Below are 22,989 nucleotides of genomic sequence, written 5' to 3' on the forward strand. Positions count from 1 at the left end.
CCTGCTTCCTGACAGGGTGGGCATGTCTCCTTCACACAACAGGGGCACTGCACTGGCAGGCCACAGTCAGCCTGTTGAGGGCCCCAGAGCACAGACAGCCCCCATCCTGGCTCCTTTTCCTTACCCGGTATTTGTTCTCTCCAATCTGCTCCACTTGGAATCTCTTGGCACATTTGCACTGAGCCACCTGCCTTGTCACCTGTAAAGGAGGAAGGAAGCAGGAAGAAACGTGGTGGTGTATCTGCTGCAGGATCGATGTCGAAAGCTGACACTGGATGGGACAGAAATCACCCTGTACTTCTGGCGCTCATTTCACTCTAGCTTCAAGTGGGCTGAGAGGTGATGGCTGTCCATTGGGGCAGCCTTTGCTGCTATGTGATGATCTGAACCCGAGATCTTGGACTGCTGGGCCACCACCAACTGACCAGCTCTGGCTGGGCAAGGCTGCTCAAGTCCTGTCATCTATAACGGACGGCACAGGCCAAGATTGTGTTTGCCCCCAAAGGAGGGTGATTCCGAATGTCAGAAGCCACACCAAAAAGAGGGATGCAGCGTGGGCAGAAAAAGTCCACCGACATGAAAGTCCTGTGCTGCACCTGGCTTCCCCCTGTTCAAACTGGGGCACCGGATGCAGGAAACCACTCCCGATTACGGTGGGCAGGTGACCCACCCTGGCTGCATTTGCATGCCCAAAAAACGGCAGGATGCAGACTCAAAATAAATTTCTATATATAATTAGTACCTATTGATTAAGATGAACTGCCAGTAAAAGAATGTGCCTCAATTAGACTGTCCTGCTTAGGCAGGGAGGTGGACTAGATGACCTCCAAGGTCCCTTGTGTTCTATGATTAAACCGTGAACGTTCCAGTGGACATAGCAAAACGGATGGGGAAATGAAGGCCGGGAGGAGTGGGAAAGCTGGAAGGCTGCCAAGTGAGGGGGCAGAGGAAGAGGGACATATCTCTGGTGAATCCAGTTTAATCTATTCCAGTGATTTTGACTAATGCCCCTGCACAGCCTTCCCACAAGAGAAGGGATCCCAGACTCAACAGTTCTGCCTCTGAGATGCAAAGGGAAAAGGAGGCCACAAGGTGCCGTAAATGAGAGGAATGCTTGCTGACTGCAATTCCACCTACATCTTTCTCATGAAACCCCAGGAATATATCAAGAAAAGAAGTCGTGGAGATTAGTGAGGACACGTCATCTCTGTCAGTGGCGACAGTGAGCTCGTTGCCTGCAGAACCTCGTTTACTGTCTCTTCTCCTCCCGACTCCCCCAACCAAGCCCATACCTCATCCTCGATTTTGTCCGCATCCGTTGTGGGTCGGTAAGCATCTTTGTTAGGGTGCAGAGCAGCTACAAACTCATAATAGTCAATATAGCCATCCCCATCCCGGTCAAAGATATCAGCGACAGCTGTCATTTCTAACTTCGTTGTGGGGAATTCTGGGGAAGGAAGAGAAAGAGAAGAAATGGATGCCAAGTCCCTTCAGTGGAGCTTTCAAAATGAGGGGCCCCTGCCACAGCCTCCTCCCTTCCCAAAAAGGGCAAAAAAGGCCTCCCGAGCATGGGCAGAGCCTTTGTTGCTGGGAAATAAGACAAGCAGACTCCACGGCAAGAGATGGAGCAACATTATGCAAAGGGGAAACTTCATCTGCTTCCAGTCACTGTTAGGTGCCAGGCCAGCAGTACGAGCCAGAGGGTGAAGTTCACCTCAGCCTTGAGAGACACAGAGATGGGGGCGTAAGTAGCCCTGGAAGACCCAGCTCGCTCGAAGTGCCTTGCTTTGGAGTTTTCATTTTTCACACCCTTCCTCGGGCAACTGGTGTGTTGTGCAAAGTGGGCAGAAATGTGGTTTTGGATTTTTTCCTAATACTGATATAAGCAGAAATAAGGAAGCGATGGCCAAAAACCCAGTCTTGGCGTACTGAGTTTGCTGCAGAGTAGCAGCACTTAAACGGAGGAGCAGACGGAACTGCTGCCCATCTTCCGCCCAAAAACCTTATGATCTGTAGCAACGCAAATAAAAAACGTATCGCTGCACAAAAAGTAGGAATAGTTGAGGTGAGCAACTAAGGTCAGCCAAGGTCAAAGCCTGGCAAAGTGGAAGAGCTCTGATGAGCTGACCATCCCAACGAACTTCAGGGAGTCACTGCAGAAAAGACCCTGGCAGCTTGGCTTCAATCCTGGGTCTTATCGAAATGCCTAGAGAAGGTCCCGAGGTTGTTTCATTTCCAGTTGCCTTTCAATGGGCAGAAAACATCTCTGAAGGCAGCCCTTATGAAAGGGTGCAAAACAACCCAGGTTACCACCAGCCCCACCCGGCCTCCAACAGCTGTGGAAAATGACTCCTTGGCCATGAGCACCACTCGGGATCACCTAAGGGATCTTGGATGATCAGCCCCGCAAATGTAAAGACATCCAAGTAGTCACAAGGAAGTAAATAAAAACAGTGGAACAGAAGACTTCCTCTTGCGGTAAGGTTTCCAGGGACAGAGAGAGGGGGAACCAAGGAGAGGGGCTGAGGTCCCTCCCGCTTCTCTCTCTCTATCCTCGACCCCACCCTGCCATGAAGCTACAGCCTGGCCTCTGTTAAGTTACACATTCCATAGCCCAATAGCGTCACTTTAAGTGATTGGGGGGCATCACTGTGGGATACCCAGAAATCTCTGCATAAAGAGGTGCATCAGACAGGAAGACCCCAGCCATTCTACTTTCCATGGTGGCGCTGTTCGGACCTAGGCTTTCTGAGACAGTAAAAAGCACCCAATTAGTCCCCAAAACCCTCTTTTTATTTCAACGGCTGTGAATTCTGTTCATTCACTGCCCGTGATGAGTCACAAATAGTTTGTAAAGAGTCCGACAAAAGTCTGCCACAGTCCTTCGGAATAAGGCTGATAAGCACCCACCTTTATCTCCCTTGACCTAATTGGCAATTAGCTTTGCAAGGCCACACGGAGCACAGTGTCAAAACGGAGCTTCAGAATTTAAACCGACCAGCATGAGCAAAGTTGCTTCCTGCAAAGGCTCACCTGCCTTTGTTCCTCCTTTATGTCTTATGGGAGGGGCCAATCATCTCCAAGCCTTACTGCCGAGTCACCCCTTTTGTCTTAACTGTTCTTGCCTTCTGGCAGCTCTGCGCATGCACGCACTGGGAACAGGCTCCCCCTGTTCCTCTGCCTCGCTGACGTCAGACTCTGGAGGCTCCGGAGTCAGCACATAACTCCCAGATGGCCCTGGCCCCATCTCTGCCTCTGACACAGAGCCCTCATCCGAGCCTTCCCCAGACTCCAGGACTGGCCCATGTTCCTCCCCAGCCTCCTCACTGTCCGACTCTGCTGCCAGCTCTGCAGGCTGCCGGCAGACCACAACAGGCACAGTGGCTACAATGCAGTATTGCAGGCTAATTCTAACGACTGCCAGCAGTTCGATCCTGACCGGCTCAAGGTTGACTCAGCCCTTCATCCTTCCGAGGTCGATAAAATGAGGACCCAGATTGCTGGAGGCAATAGGTTGACTCTGTAAACCACTTAGAGAGGGCTGTGAAGCTCTGTGAGGCGGTATATAAGTCTAAGTGCTATTGCTAGTCCACCTGCCAGCTTTCCAGCGCTTGAGCCTGCAACTCAACCTGGCTGCCAGGTGACGATGGCTCTCTGCCTCTGTGCAAATCAAGCCCAGTGCCTTGGGGTGGGCAGACAGAGAGAGATTGCTGAGCCAGGGAGCCACCCTTCTTGCTGCTCAGTTGCCCGTCACAGCAATCAAAGCAAGACATGGAACAAGTAGGCACTCACTAGAGGCCAGGATCCCATCAATGAACTCCTGCCGGGTGATCTTCCCATCCTGGTCTTTGTCGATCCTCCGGAAGAAGTCCATCACACGGGATTTCTTGTGGTTCATCCAGCGCATATATTTCTTCCGCCATACATCAAAGTCAAAGTTTGCAAACTCTTTCAACTTGGAAATAGAAGGGGAAAAAATTATGTGCTCTGTTCACATAAGATATTTAATTGGTCAGTTAAAGACACATCAGCTCCATTGGCCCAACTTGGGCTTATTTTGCTAGACTTAACCTTGGATAGAGGTCTTCTGAAGCTTACTGTGCTGAGTCAACCCAGGCTGTGTTCAAGGTACTTTTTGCACCTAATAAAGTTGCTTTTCGTATCCACTTAAGCATATTCTGTAAACTCAGCCACAAAAGAGCCCAAAATGGGCCATCTTGAAAAGCATTGGGGAACAGCTCTCAACATTTTCTTCCAAGATCAAGAGCAGACCTATCCTTCCCTGCACCAGCCCAGGGACACCAGTATCACTGCTTGAAAGGTCTCCGGATTCCCGTAATTGGGCATCATGAGAGCATGGAAGGCTCCTTGGAGTTGTGTCTACGTGTGAGAGGGTAGGGTGGGAACTTCATCTGCCAAAAACGAGAGTATCAGGAAAAGGGGGAAACCCTTTTCTTTCCCAGTCAGTTCTCTGCACCCAGTCCAATTGTGGGAGTTGCACCTTTCTCTTTCTGAGGTGACAACAGAAGAAACATATTGATTGCCAAGCTTTAGGCCTGTTGTTATTGCTGGAACTGACCAGGAACTCTTGTGTGTGGCAGAAGATGACACTTATTTCAAGGCACATTCCCATAGCTGGAAACCACCAAGGGGGGTTAAGCATAAATCCCAAGGAATGGCCAAGACATCTAGGAGGTGTCAGCTTTTAAATGGCTTCCAGCATATAGAATGGGCTGGGAAGACAGAGGGGGAAGGTGACAGCTGCTGGGGGAGGAGAGGGACGTGCACCAGCCTTGCCCTACTTGCACCCGCTGTGCTAATGAACCTGAAACCAAGATCAGCCCCAACTTTCAAATCCTGCACGCCCCAAGCCCGAGGCTGCCCTACCCGCATGTGGAAGAGGATCCTCACCTCTTCTAGCCTGTCCAGGGCATCGTTGAGCTTGCGCTGCCGCTCCAGGGCCAGGAGCCACACCTGCTGCCATCGTGCCGAGAGCTGGTTGATGCGCGGGTTCTTGGCTTCGGACTGCGAGAGGATCGGCAGGGGTGGAGGGGCTGCCTGGTTCAAGGGCTTTCCTGGAATAAAAAAGCCAAGCCAAGCCAGAGCATGAAAAAAGGAAAAAGGAAAGCAGCAGAGAAGAAAATGGGAAACACCCATCAAAAACTAGGCCAAAAGTTTTTTTCCCCCTCAACTGAGGATGGGTGAGATCACTTTGTTTAGACCTGGGTTCTGAAAGGTAGGACCAACCTTAAAATAGACAACCATTCAGAGGCTGAGCCTGCAAGGAATATGCTTGATTGCTCAGCAGCTGCCAGCGCCAGCACCAGGCAAGAAGCAGGGCTCTCGGCAGGCTCCTTTCTCAGCCCCGCACCCCTGGCACTAGTTGCTGGCACCCCAAGTTATAACAACTTACTGTTGCTACGGGATTTTTCCATGAAAGGGCCGTGAGCTGGCTCAGTCGTTTTCCTCTTATATGTTTTGGTGACACGGTCCACATCTGGCTGCTTCCGGGTCATCTCTTCCATGAAGGACTGGAAAGAGAAAAGATGCAACAGTTTGCAAACGTCCAGCTACTTTTCTCAGCCTCCCTTTTGGAACATTAAAGCCGAAAACCTCAAGAGGCAATGGTTGCAGCGTCACTGCTGGCAAGGTCTGCGGTCCATGCCAGGCACTGAGCATTTGCACCACTCGCTGCGACCAATGCATCCGATGGGAAGGACAGACGCTGCTCTCCTTGAGGGAGGGACCAGGACGACGCAGGGACGGCTGTTACCTGGTGCTCCGCAATGAGGGCCTTGACCTGCTCGATATTCTGGGGCTCCTGGTCCCGCTGGATCAGCGTGGCCTCCGCCCACTGGATCCACGCCAGCAGTTCTTCCAGCAGCTCCGCGTTGGCCACGAGTTCCAGGAGCGCTGCTTCAAGCCGCTGCTGGTGCTGCTTCGCCCAGGTGAGAACCTGGAGGAGAAAGAGGCCAAGACAAAAGGCTGAGAGGCAGAGAGGGCTGGGCGTCTGGAAGGGTGGAGACAGAGGTCTGGAGCTGATTATTCCATGGGTGCAGAACAGCCCACAATTAACCAAAGGAAGCCCTTCAGCCACCACAACAGGCCCAACTCAGTGGACAAGAAGCCAATGTCCCCACAGCAGCTCACCTCTTCGAACCGAGCACGGATGATGGTGATCCAGTGTTTTATGGTGGTGACGCAGTCTGGATGGCACACAGACAGGATGGCCTCTCCCATCCCCACCGCTGAGTTCACATCCAGCCTTTTCTCCTCCACTTTCTTCATGAACTCCTGCACAAGGAGGGCAACACAAAGGCACTGTTAGCCACGGCCCCTCTGCCCTGCCCTGCCCTGCCCTGGGCCATCCTGCATCCCTGGGATCACTGCCCACCTTATGTACATCGATGAGTGACTGCAGAGCTTCCACATCATCGGGCAAAGCTCCCCGGAAGCGAAGGGTCTGCTCGGCCTCTGAGAGCCACTCCAGCAGCTGATGGATGGTTGTTCGGAACTCCTCGGCCTGGAAAGCAGAAGCCCCCCAAGTCAGCCCTCCACCTCTGCAACTTGCCCCTCAGGATGGGCCAAAGGAGCCAGCTGCACTCAGCCAGCTGGGCCCTGGAAGTGTCACGCCAGCACTCAGAGGCTGAAGAAGTTTCTCTGGCTGATCCCGTGGAATGTCAGCCTCAGGAGACTCCAAGCCAGGAGTCACTGGATGCACACAGGCACCCTCAACACAACAGAAGCCCTCCTACTCAGGCAGTAGAGAGCAGAGCAGAACAGGGATACTCAATGAGGTTCCTTGCAAGCAGGGAAGTAACTCTCCTGATTTAAGACTGATTCAAAAGGTAGCCCTAACTCATATCACTCTGCTGTAAACAACCATCTTTGCTGTATTGCTTCTGTGAATCTTGCACATAAAACTCTGACCTTGGATTTGCAACAAACCGCACTTGGTTCTCTGTACTTTGGGCTGCATTCTGACTAATCTTCTACATGCGGCTGTTGAAAGCCCTCCCTCCACCCAGATGTGAGATGCATGTTTCCAAGACCAGCAAGGGGAAGGAACAACTTTCAGAAAGCACATGGAGGGAAGAAGAAGAGCGAATGCAAGGTGGATCTGCCTCATCTTCCCCCACCTGCTTTAAGGCCTGCTCCAGCCGCGTCTGCTTCAGGACGGACATCTTGCAGACCGTGTCCCAACGGTTGCTCAGCTCCTGAAGCTGCACTTTCACCCAGGTGGTGTCGTCTCGGCTGTTCTCAATCAGTTCGCGACCTGAACGCTTGAGAACCTGGACGGTGCCCGTCCGCTTGCCAAGTTCTTTCTGGAAAACCTAACAAGGAAATGAAAAAATACCCTTGAACCAAGCTTCACTCGTGGTGACTGAATATAGTTTTCTTGCCAAGGTCAGAAGTGGTTTATTTTTTCCTTAATAAAGCTTCGAACCTCTGATTTGATGCTTTAGCAAGGCTGCAAACCTCAACCGCAGCAACAGGACGCTCCCTTATTGCTGTTCCCAAAGCCCGCTCCGCTCCAGCACATTCTAGAACAGGCGTGTTCAACCTTTTGACTTGTCTGGGCTGCATTGAGTGATGCATATAAAATATATAATGTAGTTAATGTATAATAAACGAGGGGTCCTTGGTGCTCTCTGAGCTTGCTTGTTTTCTTGCAGATTTTTCATGACTCAGCATATAAGAATATTTTGGGAGGCTGTATTACTAGCAGTCCAGGGCCACATGCAGCCCACGGGCTGTGGATTGGACACACCTGTTTTAGAAAGACTGACGAAGTTGGAGGCTGGCTGCTCATTTTGCAAAGAGCCACCTCTGCTTGCTTTTTAGAGGTGAAGGGAAGGAAGCCTGCCAGACTGCAAGGGACACACCCTAGATGGCTGCCTACTTCTCTTCCATGTCCCTCGTACTGCACCTCAGCAGTTACCTTGTGAGCGTCCATTAAATTCATGACCAGATCCAGATCCCCGTGGACAGGCTGGTCTTCAGCCAACTGGGGCTCCACTTTGTAGAGCCAGTCCACCAAGGCCTGCAGTGCATCCATAAACTGCCCAGAGAAGAGAAGCGCCTCTTCCAGTTTGTGCTGCCTGCAAAGAGACACAGGGAGAGGATGGCAGGCATTCCCCTTGGAGCCCAGATGGACTCTTGCCAAATACAAAAAGCTTCCTGAGCTAGCTGAGCAGGAGTCCCCCACCCCCCACCAGCACATCTTTGCCTAGACTTGCAATTGTCACCCCCCCCCCCGGGCCTGAATCTCCAATGTGGCCCCAGCAGCGAAACAGACTGAAGTCAGCTCTGAGGGCGCCTGCCGCCTGCTCTCACTCACCGCTCCACAGATTTGCCACAAACAGTGTCCCATTTATCTCGGACTTCCCCCAGGAGGTGATCCAGGTTTTGGGTGTCATCGGGGAAGTGAGCTTTCTCTTTCAAGGCTCTTCCGGTGCGGATGGTGGTGTCATAAACGGGCTGTTTGCCTCCCAGGGTTTTCTGGAACTCCTGAGTTTTTGATAGAAATTATTTTAAAAAATTAGGGAAGGTGAAGCAAATCACTGCATTTTCTCTCCATTTGTCTCTTCCAATGGTAGCTGGAGAGAAGCTGCAGACTGAAGAGGGCCAGGGGACTTTCCTGGTCCAGGCAGCCCCAGTCTCCTGTCTTCCCACCTCATGAAGCACCTTCCTGGCCCTCCCTCCTCCTCCCCCGGCCACTTCCAGCCTGCTGTGCTTGCCTCTGGAGCTCTTTCTCAGCAGCAGCCATAAGAGGTGCCTGATGAAATGCAGAAGCAATGTGCGGCACCCACTTGGGCTTCTGCTTTGCCCTCATCTTGCATTTGGGTCATTTGTATGTCCACACAGCCTGGGAAGCAGGGCTTGAACTCTGTTCTGGGTCACAGGACAGGGAGGGAGGGAGGGAGGAAGTCTTTCTCTTTCTCCCCAGCTCAGTTGAAGCTCAGCCTTCTCCTCCCAGGCCAAAGAGGGTCTGGCTCAGGGTGAAATCTATTTACCTTCCTTACCGGTTCGGAAGCGCACGTGCCACGAGCACATGCACACGCACATCTTCTGCACATACATAAAACCTTCTGTGCATGTGCAGAAGGTAAAAAAACCAGGAAGTAATGACACCCAGGCGGCGATTGCTACTGGATCGCCAAACCACAGGGAAAAATCGCTACCGGATCCGATCCAGGAGCATTTCACCCCTCGTCTGGCTCTGTTCAACCCTCTCCAGGTTCATCCTGCCCCAAGATTCCTTTGAGGGGGAAAGGATAAAAGTCTGGCAAAGGGACTGAAAAAAAGAAGGGCAGAAAATCCCTCTGGGCAAGGAAGGAGAAGTTCCAAAAGATTTATGTCTGGTCAGAGGCTTCCTGGAGGGGGAGGGAGCTGAAATAATTCATGCTTAAGACTCTCATGAAAGTCAGTTTGTTTCACTGAACAGCAGGGACTAAATCTGTTGGGTCTTTCTTCTCCCACTGTTTTTGGTAATGGGCTCTTGCAATCTGTTTCTCACCCAGGCTGTTGGTTGACCTAACCTTCCCTAGGTGCTTGAGCCTCCTTGACCCTTTGTGTTGTGTGCCAATTTTGACCCTTCTTGGATTGGGAGGCCCTTCTCTCAATCACTCGCACCCTGGTCATCTCCCATCTGGACTACTGCAATTGTCCTCTGTGTGGAAAAGTATCTGGAAGCTTCAGCTGGTACAGAATGTGGCTGCGCAAGCAATTTTGGATGCCCCAAGGAGACACATGTAAAGTCTCTGCTGGGCCTAATTCAAGATGTTGGTGATGACCTTTAAAGCCCTATGCATGGGCCAGGCTGCCTGTGGAACCATCTTCTTCCCATTACACTGGCCCATCCCGCCCAGTCAGGCGAGAAAGGTGTGTTGCGGATCCCGTCAGTCAAAGAATTCCAACTGGCAGGATCCAGAGAGAGCGCCTTCTCTGCCATCACCCTGCCCTTTGGAATATTTTCCCCCCAGAGGTGAGGTGGGTCCTCATCCTCCCGGCCTTTCGGAAGGATCTGAAGCCCTACTTGCTTGGGGCTCACAAAAGAGCGTGTGACCTTAAGGTTGGTTAGTGCCTTGAAGGCTTCCCCCCTTAATTTTAATTATTCTGTTTTAACTCCCTCCTAGTGGGTTGCAATATTTATATGGTTTTTTTATGTCTTTAATTGTACACTGAGTGAGATGGGCAGCTTCAAAATTGAATATATAAATGCATTGTAACTGGACTCCAACCTTGTGCTTGGAAAGCTGCAATTTGATTTTGTCTGGATCGTTGGAAATTTCCAGCTCAGAATTTAGATGATTTTCAGCATCGTCCAACCAGTCCACCAACTTTTTCCAAGCTTCATGGAACTAGAATGTAAAAATGTACCTCAAAGAGTGAGTGTTATATATATCTGATCCCTTGTTTTTCCCAGCAAAACCTGTGTCAACTTTCAGGTTATCATTTCCCTCTGGTAAACCATCAGGGAAATCTCTGGCAAAGTTTACGGTCCAGGCACCGACTCTTAATCAGGTAGTCATAGGAAGAGTCCCACTGCATGGAATTTGAACTCTCTTTTCCAAGATGCCTTCAGGTCAGGAGACCAAACCAAAAGCATTAAGCCCACCTCTATTGTGAGTTTACAGTAACAGAAATCTTGCAACCCTGAAAGCATTTTCTCCTCCCCCATCTTTACATTCCAGAGAACTAGAGAGGGTCCCATCCTTCCCTCTTTTGGACTCAGATGTTTCTTATCAGAGCGCCGTCCGGGCTGTGCCTCTTCCTCCTGTCCCCCAAGGTTCTTCTCCCAGCCCATCGCATCTCCTGGAGAGACCCTTGTCCCCACCGCTCATCTCTAGAAGCCTCTGCTTGGCTCCCCTGCCAATTCTTTATCAGGCTGAAACTTCTGAAGCTTCCTCACTTTTCCAGCCCTTTCTTTGAGGCTACCAACCTTCTAATTCTTCACTTGACTGCTCTCCCTCTTTCTTCCCAAGCTTGTTGGGTCCTCCCATTGCCCTGCGCAAGCTCACACCTTCCCAAGGCTTCTCTTGCTCTACCGCATTTGCCATCTTGCCAAACCTCCCTTTCCTTATGAGCAAACAAGCCATGCCCTCCTCTCTCTCCTCCCATTGTTGCCCCCCCCCCAATGGCCAGCAGAATCCCTTCCCTTCACCCTCCCTCACCACTCAGCCCACAAATTTTAATGCATTTTAACCGTGGTCCTGCTGTGTTAAGGCTGCAAACACGGCATCTGAGACAATGCTGCTGCTTTGCAAGTATCTAAGCTATTTTGTAAGCCCACAGTTGGCTCCCAATGAGCACCCCCCAAAGCACACCGCCCTCCAGGACACTCACCTGTTTTGCCCGCTTCCTGGCATCATCTAGAGCTCTCCCCCTTTCAACTGACCGCTGGACAACCTTCTCCCAGCGAGACTGCACGCTGACCAGGAGGTTCTTGATCAGGACCACATCCTGCTTCTGGCTCAGAAACTTCAGCTGGTTTCCGCTTTGGTCCAGAGCAATGATCTGATGCCGGTGAGCGTTTACTTCATTAGCAAAACCCTGCCAGGGGTGGGTGGGGAGGAAGCAAAAGATAAATCCTTCTGTGAACGCTTCTTTGGAATCCTGGTATTATGGGGAGGGGTCAAATCTCCTTCCTTTGGCTGAAATCCCACCCTGAGTCCCTCTGACTGATGTTCCTCAGGGCAGCTGCGAGCCTTTTGCCAAGGTGAAGGTGTGGCAGAAGTTGGTGTGGAGTGGGTCACGGTTACAGGGTGAAGTCTGGGGATGCCCTTACCTTGTGCTCTTCTACTTGGGAGAGCACAGTGTTAAGGATGAGGCTTGGAGGAGAAGCAACGTTCAGGTTCTGCTCCGCAAGGGTCAGCCAATTGATGAAGTCCTGCAGGGAATTCTGGAATTCGGTTGCCAAGTTGAGCGCCTCTTCCAGCTTGGACTAAACAGGGGACAAGGTAGAGGAGTGAGGCAGAAAAAAAGGGGTACCTGACAAATCTCACAGTGGTTGACCTTCCAGGCCAAGAGCATGGATTTTGCGTGCACCTGCTCCAAGAGAGAAACCAGAATGTTATTCATGTTCTAAGTGGGGCGAATACCTTCCCCTTTCACCCTCGCCCCCAGGGAAGAATGCTGGAGAGAATCAAAACAGCTAACAGGAACTTTTCTATGGCAGAAAACTGCTGCAGCCCTTTTCAGCTTCCTGAAAGAAGAGAGGTCATTTATGAGCTTTGAGAAGTCACTGCATTCCACCTTTATACCCCACTGGACTAGACCCAATCCTGCTGCCTGTATTCAGTCACCCACTGCTTAATCTCCGGCCCAAGGACAACCAGGCTTCTGTGCAGGGACAAGGGAACTGCAAGACTGCACTTTCCAAAGGGTTCAGGGCAGTATTTCTCAACCTCGTCAACTTTCACACTCCGAGGAAAAGTCACACTGCTTCCCAAGGCTGAGCTCATATTGATGACTTCTCCTTCCGCAATCTCCGATTCCTGCTTCTCCCTTCCGGCCCTATTTCCTGACTCTTTTGTTCCACTCAAGTTCAACAGTTCCTCTGTGAACTCTATGACCCTGTCATGCAGAGAATCCTGTTTACTTGTATAAATTGTAAATTATAAAGTTTATTGTTATTGTATGTATATACACAGTATACCCATACAACGAAATTCACATAACACCCAGAGACCAAGCCCAACACACATGACAATCCCCCGACACACTCCCACCCACCATAAATTCCCCACCCCTGGTAACAGAGCTGTCACTCAAAGAGCTGATCTGCTGCCAGCCAGCAGATCAGCCGGCCAACCTCTTCCCCCCGTGTGTGTTTGCCTCATAGCCATCTGAGTGTGGAAAGCAGGCGTGTGGTGTAACCAAGTCCCCCATCAGCCCTGCTCACTACCTTCCGCTCTTCCATCTTTGTGCTGACCAGGACCCATTTCTGTTCCAAGAGAGCCACACTTTGCTCCATCTTTGATCCAGATCCAGAATCATCACGGCTCAGAAGCATCAGCCTCCCCTTTGCCAGGAGCTGGCTGTAGATTTCCTCATTTGCCTTGAGCTGGGCATAGAGTTCCTAGAACACAAAGAAGCATTTCAGGAGAGACATTTCGCAGCATTTCTCCTCAAGATAGACCGCATCTTCTTTGTCACCACTTTTGGCTTAGGGAATGTTTGGATAATGATAGAACACCAGAGTTGAAAGGGACCTTAGAGGTCATCTAGTCCAACCTCCTGCTCAAACAGGAGTGCCTATACTATTCCAGAAAAATGGCTGCCTAATATTTTCTTAAAAACCTCCAGTGATGGAGCACCCACAATTCTGGGAGACAAGCTGTTCTACTGGTTGATTGTCCTCATTGTTAGGAAGTTTCTCCTTAATTCGAGATTATCTCCTTGATTAGTTTCCATCCGTTGTTTCTTGTCTTACCTTCTGGTGCTTTGGAGAATAGATTGATCCCCTCTTCTTTGTAGCAGCCCCTCAAATACTGGAAGAGTGCTATCATGTCACCTCTCGTTCTTCTCTTTGCTAGACTACACATACCAAGTTCCCTCAATCGTTCATTGTATGGTTTAGCATCCAGTCTCCTGATGTGTTTAGCTTCCTGTTGTGTTTAGATGTCCTAAAGTGGATGCATACTATTTTCACACTTGATTGTGTGCTCCAGACCTGGGGATTCTTGGCTAAACCACAAACCTTTCATGAGGACTTTGTGACTAGACTATGTAAGGTAGAATGAAGCTAATCAAGCCCCCCACCCACCCCCCAATTGTTCTTGGAAGGTTTCTATTTGTCTTTTAGACCGACTCTCCAAGAGGCACCTACTTATACTATTGCAAAAGCCCTTCCTCAGACCAAATCCCCCCATCCCTGAAGGAGTCAGCATTCAGCTGCCCTGACTCACCATGTGGACGTCCAGTTGTTCCCGAGCAGTTTCTGGCAGCCCACCCGTTGGTTTGGAAGCTGACAGCTGACTTTCCATCCTGGTGAGCCACAAAAGGAAGTCTTCAATTTCACCATGGAAGCCCTGGGCCTGTGACGCACACGGAGAACAAGGTGGGACATTTATGGGTTGAAGTGCAAGATCAGCAAGTGCCGTATTTCCCAGTAAATCCAAACTGTAAGTATACAATATAAGGTATGTAATAATATATTTTTGAAAACCCTACCTGTAAAAGGCCCTGAAAATCACACCATTTAAACCCCTGGGCAGCTTGGCCCAGCCAACAACGCAAGAGGAACTCTGCCACTCTCTGACAGAGGACCAGTGTAGGGCAAGAGGGTCAGAGGGGTCCTTGGTGCTCTCTGAGCTTGTTTTCTTGCAGACATTTCATTGCTTAACTAGGTAACATTATCAGTGCTAGTAAGGAGTGCCGTTTATATTCTGGTGGCTTCCTGTCTGCATGGGAGTTGGCAGTCTGAAGAGATTCTTTGGTTGGGCTGTTTACAAGAGGGTCAGAGGGGGAAATGCTCTTCCCCTGCATCATCTCCACCTTGCCAGCTCACTAGGCTGGCAGACCTGCCCCACCCCGCCTACCTGCTGAAGTGTTGCTTGCAGCTGCTGCTCCCGCACTTCCGTCTTCTGCAGGACTGACTCCCAGCAGGAGTTCATGGTCTCCAGGCGGTTCCGGAGACTGCTGGCATCATCCCTTGCACTGGATTCCAGGAGTTCATTGCCGGCCTTGTTCACTGTCTCCACTGTGGCTTGGTGGGCCAACACATCGTTTTTCAGTACCTAGGGTGGGGTTGGGGGTGGAGAAAATATGGGTCCTTATTAAAAAGAGCTCAGCGTAAAACTTTGCCTTTGCAGAAGACAACTCAAGCTGAAAACATCAAGGAGCACTTTTGAGGCGACCTTAATCTGCCTCCAAAAGCAGAGGAGAAGATGCTACCTGGAGCTGAGTGATTAGTTCTCCTAGGCCCAATGTGGCCCTTTTGTGCTCTGGCCTCAGAAATTGGGATTTCCTGTGGAGGGGATGCAGTTTGAGGATTGCAGGCTATTTAATCACCCCCTGGCTAAAGGATCGTGACACTAAATGTGTAGCCTCACTACTTTCCTGACTACTTTCCAGCGGCAGGTTGATAAGATGTGAAGATAGAGACCAGAGAGACGCTGGGGGGAGTGGGGGGGAAGAAACCCTAGGAACCAAAAGGAGCTGAATGGCTTCATTCATCAAGCTAGTGCAGGGATCTGGCCCTCAAGACCCTGAAAAATAATGTAAATCAAAGCAGGATTCTTTTCTGGGACAGCATCCCTGCCAGAGGACTCCATGCACACACTCCCCTTGCACTCACATGGTGCTTGGCCAACTCCACTTCAATGACTTTGGGGTCCCCGTTGATGGGCCTCTGGGAATCCAGCAGCTCTTCGGTGTGGGTCAGCCATGCCATTAGCTCAGCCAGGGCATGCTGGAACTGGCCAAGGGCCAAGAGAGATCCTTCCAGCTTGTGCTGTTTAATGGAGAGGAGGAAGAGAAGAGAAAAAGGTTTGTTTAAGTGCATTTTATCATGCCTTTCCACTCCCAACAAATGATACTCAAGAAGACTCACTGATTTTTTTAACAATACAACCACAAAACTAACAAACTTGTAAAGTTAAGAGTAGCACACACAAAAATGCAAAACTCTCCCTTTTAAATTTTTAAATCGTTTATAAATTGGGTGTTTTAAATTTGTTTTGGCCAAAAAATTTAATAATTTTAATGGATTTTTAATGTTTGTATTATCTGTATTTTATCTTGGCTGTTCACCGCCCTGAGTCCTTCGGGAGTAAGGCAGTATAGAAATTTGATAAATAAATAAATAAATAAATAAAAGTCGGGCTGAAAAATCAAATAGAAGAAAAGCCAAAGACCGGCTAATTGATGATAAAAAAACAATCTTACTGCTCAGAAAAGGAAAGAAAACTATAAATATTTTAAAATATTTTTAAAATGTTTCATGCAGTCTCCAGACCAGTGTCTCTCAACTTTAGCGCCATTAAGATGTGCGGATTTCAGTTCCCAGAATTCTGCCGGCTCAGCTATTCTGGGAATTGAAGTCCACATATCTAAAAGTGGCCAAGGTTGAAAAAGATTGCTCCAGACAGAAGGTCTTTCTGGTAATTTCCATCAGTTGCATACCAGCCAAAGCCTCTTCAGATGCAGTCAGGTGAGGATTAGGACCCACCTGGGAGGAGCTCTTTCTTCAGGAAAAGGTGGGAGCTATTACCTTAACTCAGAAATGATCCATCCAAGCAACCAACCCACCCACCCACCCTGTGCCTGGGGCTTTGCCATACCTGTCGATGAGCTATTTTTTCACTCAGATTCTCCCAAAGATGCTTCAGTTCTGTTAGTGGCTCTCTGATGATGTCTCGGTCTGTTTCATCTGTGGCTTTTTTGAGCAAAAGTTCTCCCTGGTGATTCAGCTTCTCCATTTCTATTTGCTGCTGGTATACTTCTGTTTTGAACTCCTGCAGAAGTACAAAATGAGGATGACGTTCTATGCTACTACTATCACCAGAGATACCTCAAGATTTGGAGAAATGTCTTGCTTGGCACACACCTTCATCTCATTCAGTTGCTCTTTGACAGTGTTGAGGTCTGTGCCCACTGGGGACATGTTGCACAGTTTTATCACTGTGTTATCTAGCCAGTCAAACATAGCCTGAAAGTAGAACATGGACACAAATAAAGGAGAACATAGTTAACCTCCATCCTGCTCTTTCCCAACCCTGGCTATTCTGAGATCCACTCCTCCTGGGTCTCTGCACAGAGGTCCCAATGGTTAATTGGCTCCCGGCATTCCCATCTTCTCAAGACTCCAGTCTAATGATGCTACTTCTTGCATTGGCCAGGACATCAGTCCTTCAGCACAGCACAAGACCATTACAGGCTGCACTCAATCCCAGACAGGAAGTTCACCTCTGCCCCCCCCCCAAATCTTTTGGCTTCCCATTAGATGGAAAGGGATGGGCAATCTTCAGTCCATGAAATTTACTCATCCTCCACCATCCCAAAAGCAGTCAAAGTTCATGCTCCTGAAACTCAGCAGCCAAATGGCTGGATTTCAACTGCAAAATTGTTGGGCTCTTCTGGGCACACTAAACTAAAATGGGCGTGCTAAGGACCTTCAAAACACCTTTGAGCTCCTCTAAGCCCAGAAAATGGGCATAAATTGCCCCCCTCAAATCCAGCAGCTGTCGCTCTATTTCACTGGCCTGGTTCTTGGTGCGAGAATGACCTAGGAGGTCTTCAGTAATCTAGGTCTCTGCATCTGTTTCCAACCTTAATCTCCAAATTCTCCCCCCTCCTCCAGTGACATTGCCAGGAAACCTCCTAAGGCCAAGAGGTCCAAAGGGAGAGCTTTCTGGGCAGCCCTCCTGTACAGAAAGATGCCCTCCCCCTCCTCCTTTCAGGCCCTCTGGCCTCACCTGCAGATTATCCTGATACTGCACTGCATTCTGCATGGCCTCCTCCAGCTTCTCCAGCCTCTCCTTCCAGGTTCTGTTCAGATGTTCCCAGGCACTGTTCATCTGCAATGACAGGAAGAAATGCACAGCTTTGGCACAATCTCCTAGGGTGGGCGCTGGTAACAGGGCATTGTGGCAGAAGGGCATTTGGCAGAGGTGCCCAGGTTAGTGGAGGGGGACAGGGACCATCTCTGTCTGCCACGCCCTTCCACCTGGCTGGGCTGCCAGTGGCACAAACTTCTTGTCAAGCAGATTGGAAGGAGTCCTACACAGATGTCCGTTTGGCCTCCCTATCCCTCCTCCCAACGTCCCATCAAAAAACTTCAGTCCAAAACTGAAATGACTATTACCTACCTCATCAATGCTTTTCTTAACTTCTGGTTTCTCCGTCTCCCCACAGGCGAAAATCAGATCGGCCCCGAGAATTCGGATGAATTCCAATTCTTCATGCAAACCGTCTGTCTCTTCCTTGATGGTCTACAGGAGAGGATCAAGAAACAGATGAGCACAATTTGCCTACCAGAGCAACTCACACATAACAGCAACTGTGTTTCTGAAATTGTGTCTGCAATCAGAATTTATTCTGGAGTGTGATGCTTGTAGAGTAATATAAACCTTTCCTATAGAAAAAAAAATACAAGGTAGCTTACAAATGTGTAAGTACATCGAAGAATGGGATATTTTCAGGTTTTTCACCAAGTCATTTTCACTCTGTGGGTCATTATTTTAACCTATTATATGGAAGAAACATTCTAAAGTTTATTCTTAGAAAAGAGGTCACAGCCTGTTGAAACAGGAAACTAACAAGAATAATGTCTTTCTTTCCAACAGAACCCACCAAATACTGTTCCAGTGATTGCTCTGAATAGGAAACTAGAATGAAGAGGCATCCCTTCCTAAACCTTCTGCAAAGCCTAAATTTCCCTTCCTGGCCATCACAGCTCGCTTGAAGGATTCAAGTTATGCACAATTTGTGGGAAAGGATGAAATGTTTCTGTCTTCCTACCTCAGCTGCTTCAATCTGCTGTTTAATGATCGATGGATCAATCCCAGGACTTTCTAGGTCATGGACAATGTCTTGGGTATCCCGGATGGTGGTTAGGAGGGCAGCCATGTCATACCAGAACTTTTCCGCCAGCTCTAAGACATCAAGAAACTTGATCTCACGTTCCTCAGCCCGAGCTCTGATGTCTTCCCAGAAAAATACCATCTGATCTAATTTATCCTGGATGTCTGAAACAGAACAAGGAGGGTTAAACCCCCCACAAACTCACAGGAAAAAAATCCTACGTTCTGTGCTAGGAAACAAGTGGCTCTCTGCATCTCAGGCCAGACCAAGGAAAAGAGACCATGTGCACATCCTGGGTTTCAAGCATTTCTTTTTTCTTTTTTAAATTTTATTGTAAACACATTAAAACAAAACACAAACATGCAACATTTATATCCATAAATTCTTTTTTTACAGCTTTTTCATAGTGATCCTTTCTTAGTATTTACTATTTATAATATTTTAACTTTATCTTATTCCATATTACTATCTATATTCTCTATTTCATCTACATTTTACTTGATCTTTACATTCAGTCATTTATATTGTAATTTACCAATTTCCCCCCTTGATTTAGACATATCTTTCTCTCTCTATTCCTCTTTCTCATTTTTTCTGTCCTCCAACTACTCATACCATCTATGCCAAATTTTATAGTATTCTGTGTCCTCTTTCTCCTTGAGTTCTTTTGTCAGTTTGTCCATCTCTGCGCATTCTAAAAATTTTTTTATTAACTCTTCTGTTGATGGATTTTCCTTTTTCCAATTTTGTGCATAGACTATGCGGGCTGCTGTTAATATGTGTATTATTAAATATTTTGTTTCTTTTGTGTAGTTTTCTGTAAAAATCCCTAGCAAGAATGTTTCTGGTTTTCCCTTTATTGGTATCTGTATTATTTTTTCTAGCCATTTTTTAACTTTGGTCCAGAATTTCTTTGCTACCAGGCAAGTCCACCAGAGATGGTAATATGTTCCATAGCTACTTTTACACTTCCAGCATTTCGGTGAATTACTGGGGAACATCTTCGCTATTCTGGCTGGTGGAAGATGCCATCTATAGAACATTTTCAACTGGTTTTCCTTGTATGCCATTGCTAATGTCAATTTCATGTTTATTTGCCACATCTTTTCCCACTTCTCTAATTCTATTGTGTAATTGAAGTTCTTTGCCCATTTAATCATAGTATCTTTCGGGTTTCAAGCAGTTCTAATGCCTTACTTTTGGCTGCCAGGTCCCTGTCTGCCCCTTGGGATCGTCCGATCAGCTCCTCTCCCCGGCGCTTCAGTCCTTCGAAGGATGGCTGCAGCTTCTCCAGTTCCAGCGTGGCATTTTTATTGTCACCAATGCACTCACGGATCTTTTCCACCTCGGCTGGGATCAAGGGTGGCATGCGCAGGCGGGAGGACAGGTTCTCTAGTGTCTCCAGCATCGGCTCTATCTTGTCATGGAACTGAAGAGAAGGAATGATGATAGTGAGGGTCCAATGTGCAAACGGCACATTTACATCTTTGCTGCTTTGACTGATTCTTCTTAGTCAACATGCTCTTCTCTATGTGCAATCTTTGCAAATTCTTTTGGAATGTCAAATGTTTTGGGGGAATGATTTAATTCCAAGACATAAACTTTTTGCAAAACTGGTTGTGTGACTAAGAGCAAATCCTGAAGTCAAATATTTCATGGCATTAGTTATGCCAAGTTATTGTCCACTCTCTCTGTTACACACACACTCACACTTTATGATCTGCTAGGAATTTGTGAAGGGACAGGTAAAACCGCTGTCCTATTCTTGAAGACCCAAATGTATTATAGATTCAAGTTAGGAAATTAAAATGAGAACTAAAGCCCAGCCAAGACATATACCACTCACTTCCAAATCTTTAAGCTTTGGATGTGAAGTGTGTGCCTCTGCTTGGGTCTTTTCATAATAAAACCCATTTCCTTTCTGTGAGGAGCATCAACTAGCTCATGTCTGAAGGGGCATCTACCCTTCTGAAGCCACATTATAAATTGTTCCTGCCGCCTGCCTGAATTCCAAGGCCACCCACCCTAGAACAGGAACAGCTATGGGGGTCTGGAAGCCAACCATTTCAGCCATGTTGAAAATGAGATGTACTATTTGAGGGGAACCAAATACTTGGACTTTCCTTTTCCCCCAAGAACTGCTCACAGTAACCCCCGTTAAGCCAAAACTGTTGCTGGGCAGAATTATGGCAAGGGGGGGGGGGAGAACGGGAGAGAGGACGCTCTGGCTTCTCTAGGGAGCTCTCAGTGGGGGGAGGGCTCAAGGCAGAGAAAGAAAGCCTTGGTTTCACCTGAAGCGCCAGTGAAATATGTGAGCATTTTGTTTCCTGCCACCTTTGCTTTTTCCAGGACTCACACTCACGGTCTCTTTGAGGTGTGTGTGTGTGTGTCACAAAGACAGTAAGGTGATTCTATGGGACAGCAGCACAAGAAGACACTGCTAATTAGGCAACTGGGGAGTTTTTCACACCTCTAGCTCAGCATTCACCCCGGAAGGTTCACTATTCCTGGATGCCCTCAAGCCGGCGGCAGGGAATTCTAAAGGAGGACGTTCCAGGAGGAGAACAGGAATGTCTTCTAAGGAACATTTGTTTGGCTAATTCAGAGGGCAGGAAGCTGGTCATGTGATGAGGGGATCCTTACCTCTGCAATCTGTCATGGTGGAGTCAACACAACAATGAATGGTGACGAGCACGCAGGGAAGGCGGTAAATGGGCACCGAAACAGACAACAGGGGAGACATTCCACAGTGGGAGGGTGATGAGATGGGGTGGAGGAGGAAAAACTGAGCATTAATGTGAGGGTAAACTAAAGGGAGCAGAAATGATATAAAATAATATAAAAATACATATCCTAGACCGACTTTCAAAGATGTTACACAGAACAAAATCCAACATAACAGCATTATCAACCAACAAAACAAGTTGACGTGAAGGGACAACAAATGTGATTCCTTGCATATATCCAAAACACAGAGGTGTCAAAAAAGAAATTAAATAAATCTGACAAAAAAAACTACACCAACCCCATCTCTGCTTCTATTCAGAATAGAAGTTCTTGGTCAAACTTCCATTTGCCTCCACCAAAACCTCTGTGAAGGTCCCTCCCAGCCCTCTAGTTCCAGAGGGTTTTTGTAGTCCCCTAAGAAGGCTCTTCCACACCCAGCTGTTCCTGCCCCCAAGGAGGAAGACAGAACGCCCTTCCCAAGCCCTGATGGCTTCTGGCGCAGGGAGATTCCTGCTAGAACCAAATTGCCTGTGGTTTCCCTGGCCTCCTTCTGGTCCAGCTCCCTTCTCTGCCCATTTGCCTCCCAAAGCACGGATGTTACTTGGCACGGTGGGTGGTTTGGCTGCAAAAGCTGCCCGGCAGAGGGTAACAAAATGGTTCCCCCAGCCCTAGGCACCTACTCTGGCAGCAGAAGGTGGGGGAGGGGCTGCCCCCTGGCCTATCCACCTAAGGCCAAGACCCAGCCCCCCGCCGCTTCACCTGACAGCAAGCAGCATCTTCAGCAAGTGTAGCCCTATTGCGAAGGGTGCGGGCTCCCCCAAAAAGGCCCCCTTGATTCTACTTCTCCTCTTCTGGAGCTCCCACGTTCCCATCAGATCCTGCCCCTCTCCAAAGCCAGTGACGTGTTCCCAAACCTGCGTTGATTGGGAGATGGCCTCATCGAGGGCCTGAGCCCGCTGGCGGACCTCTTCCTTGATGCGGGAGTAGGTGGCTTCTGCGGCAAAGTACTTCCCCTGCACCATCGCCCCTTCCTCGGGGTTCAGCTCCGTCAGTTGAGGGCCAATTTTCAGCAGCTTGTCAATGTGGGGCTTGTGTTCAGCAATTGATTCCCTCAGTTGCTATGAACAAAAAAAAAAATCAAATATAAAAAAATCAAGCAATGACCCCAAGAGCATGAGAGAAAACAAAGTAGTAGCACCTAAAGCCCAAAATATCTACTGGCTCTGGAAAATAAAGCATTGTTTTATATAGTCGATTATTTGCTTTGAGTTTAGAAAACTGTAACAACATCAGTCAAGAATGGAAAACCCAGCATACGGGTTTATTGTGAGCACCAAGCAAGAAAATTGGACCTCCACATTCTCTCTTTCTTTAAGCACAACATCCATATTTGTGCACTGTGCTGGTCATTTTTTGTTTTAGTCCCAGTCGGCTGAATCTGCCAGGGTTTGGCTCAGCCAGTGAATTAATATCAGCAGACCATGTTTGCCCAGCTGATCTGAAGCCCCAGACTGCTACCCTATAGCAGGCCCAGCCAGTGAGCCCACAAATTTGTCTTCTTAGCAAGGCTGAGATCAGCCAGGGGAGCCTTCCTCCCCTCTACCCCACGCAGCCAGGTGACCTCGTTTCTCCAGGTGACTGCTTTCAATCACCACACAGGTTGACTTGCCACCCGGCCTTTTTTCGGCAAATCCTGGTGTCACTTCAAACCCAGCAGAACCGCTCGAAGGC

At 48.7% G+C, this 22,989-nt stretch overlaps 1 protein-coding gene across 22 annotated transcripts in view; it reads right to left on the reverse strand.

Moving 5' to 3' along the window:
• LOC117663256 (microtubule-actin cross-linking factor 1) overlaps nt 1–22,989 on the reverse strand; it is a 323,136-nt gene that overhangs the window by 10,367 nt on the left and 289,780 nt on the right. For all 22 annotated transcript variants that reach the window (XM_034413270.3, XM_060691389.2, XM_060691390.2 and 19 more), the window contains 25 exons: nt 22,173–22,376; nt 19,729–19,960; nt 18,469–18,695; nt 17,817–17,939; nt 17,424–17,525; nt 16,556–16,657; nt 16,290–16,463; nt 15,305–15,460; nt 14,547–14,744; nt 13,914–14,042; nt 12,911–13,084; nt 11,792–11,947; nt 11,350–11,556; nt 10,245–10,364; nt 8,342–8,511; nt 7,943–8,102; nt 7,140–7,334; nt 6,395–6,523; nt 6,151–6,294; nt 5,774–5,956; nt 5,414–5,531; nt 4,912–5,075; nt 3,793–3,955; nt 1,293–1,447; nt 125–199 (listed from right to left, as the gene is read on the reverse strand). In XM_034413270.3, coding sequence (XP_034269161.2) covers nt 125–199; nt 1,293–1,447; nt 3,793–3,955; nt 4,912–5,075; nt 5,414–5,531; nt 5,774–5,956; nt 6,151–6,294; nt 6,395–6,523; nt 7,140–7,334; nt 7,943–8,102; nt 8,342–8,511; nt 10,245–10,364; nt 11,350–11,556; nt 11,792–11,947; nt 12,911–13,084; nt 13,914–14,042; nt 14,547–14,744; nt 15,305–15,460; nt 16,290–16,463; nt 16,556–16,657; nt 17,424–17,525; nt 17,817–17,939; nt 18,469–18,695; nt 19,729–19,960; nt 22,173–22,376 — 3,960 coding nt within the window. The remainder of the gene's footprint in view (nt 1–124; nt 200–1,292; nt 1,448–3,792; nt 3,956–4,911; nt 5,076–5,413; nt 5,532–5,773; nt 5,957–6,150; nt 6,295–6,394; nt 6,524–7,139; nt 7,335–7,942; nt 8,103–8,341; nt 8,512–10,244; nt 10,365–11,349; nt 11,557–11,791; nt 11,948–12,910; nt 13,085–13,913; nt 14,043–14,546; nt 14,745–15,304; nt 15,461–16,289; nt 16,464–16,555; nt 16,658–17,423; nt 17,526–17,816; nt 17,940–18,468; nt 18,696–19,728; nt 19,961–22,172; nt 22,377–22,989) is intronic.

Source organism: Pantherophis guttatus, chromosome 10 (assembly GCF_059756535.1).
Source record: "Pantherophis guttatus breed Tessera chromosome 10, ASM5975653v1, whole genome shotgun sequence".
NCBI lineage: Eukaryota > Metazoa > Chordata > Lepidosauria > Squamata > Colubridae > Pantherophis > Pantherophis guttatus.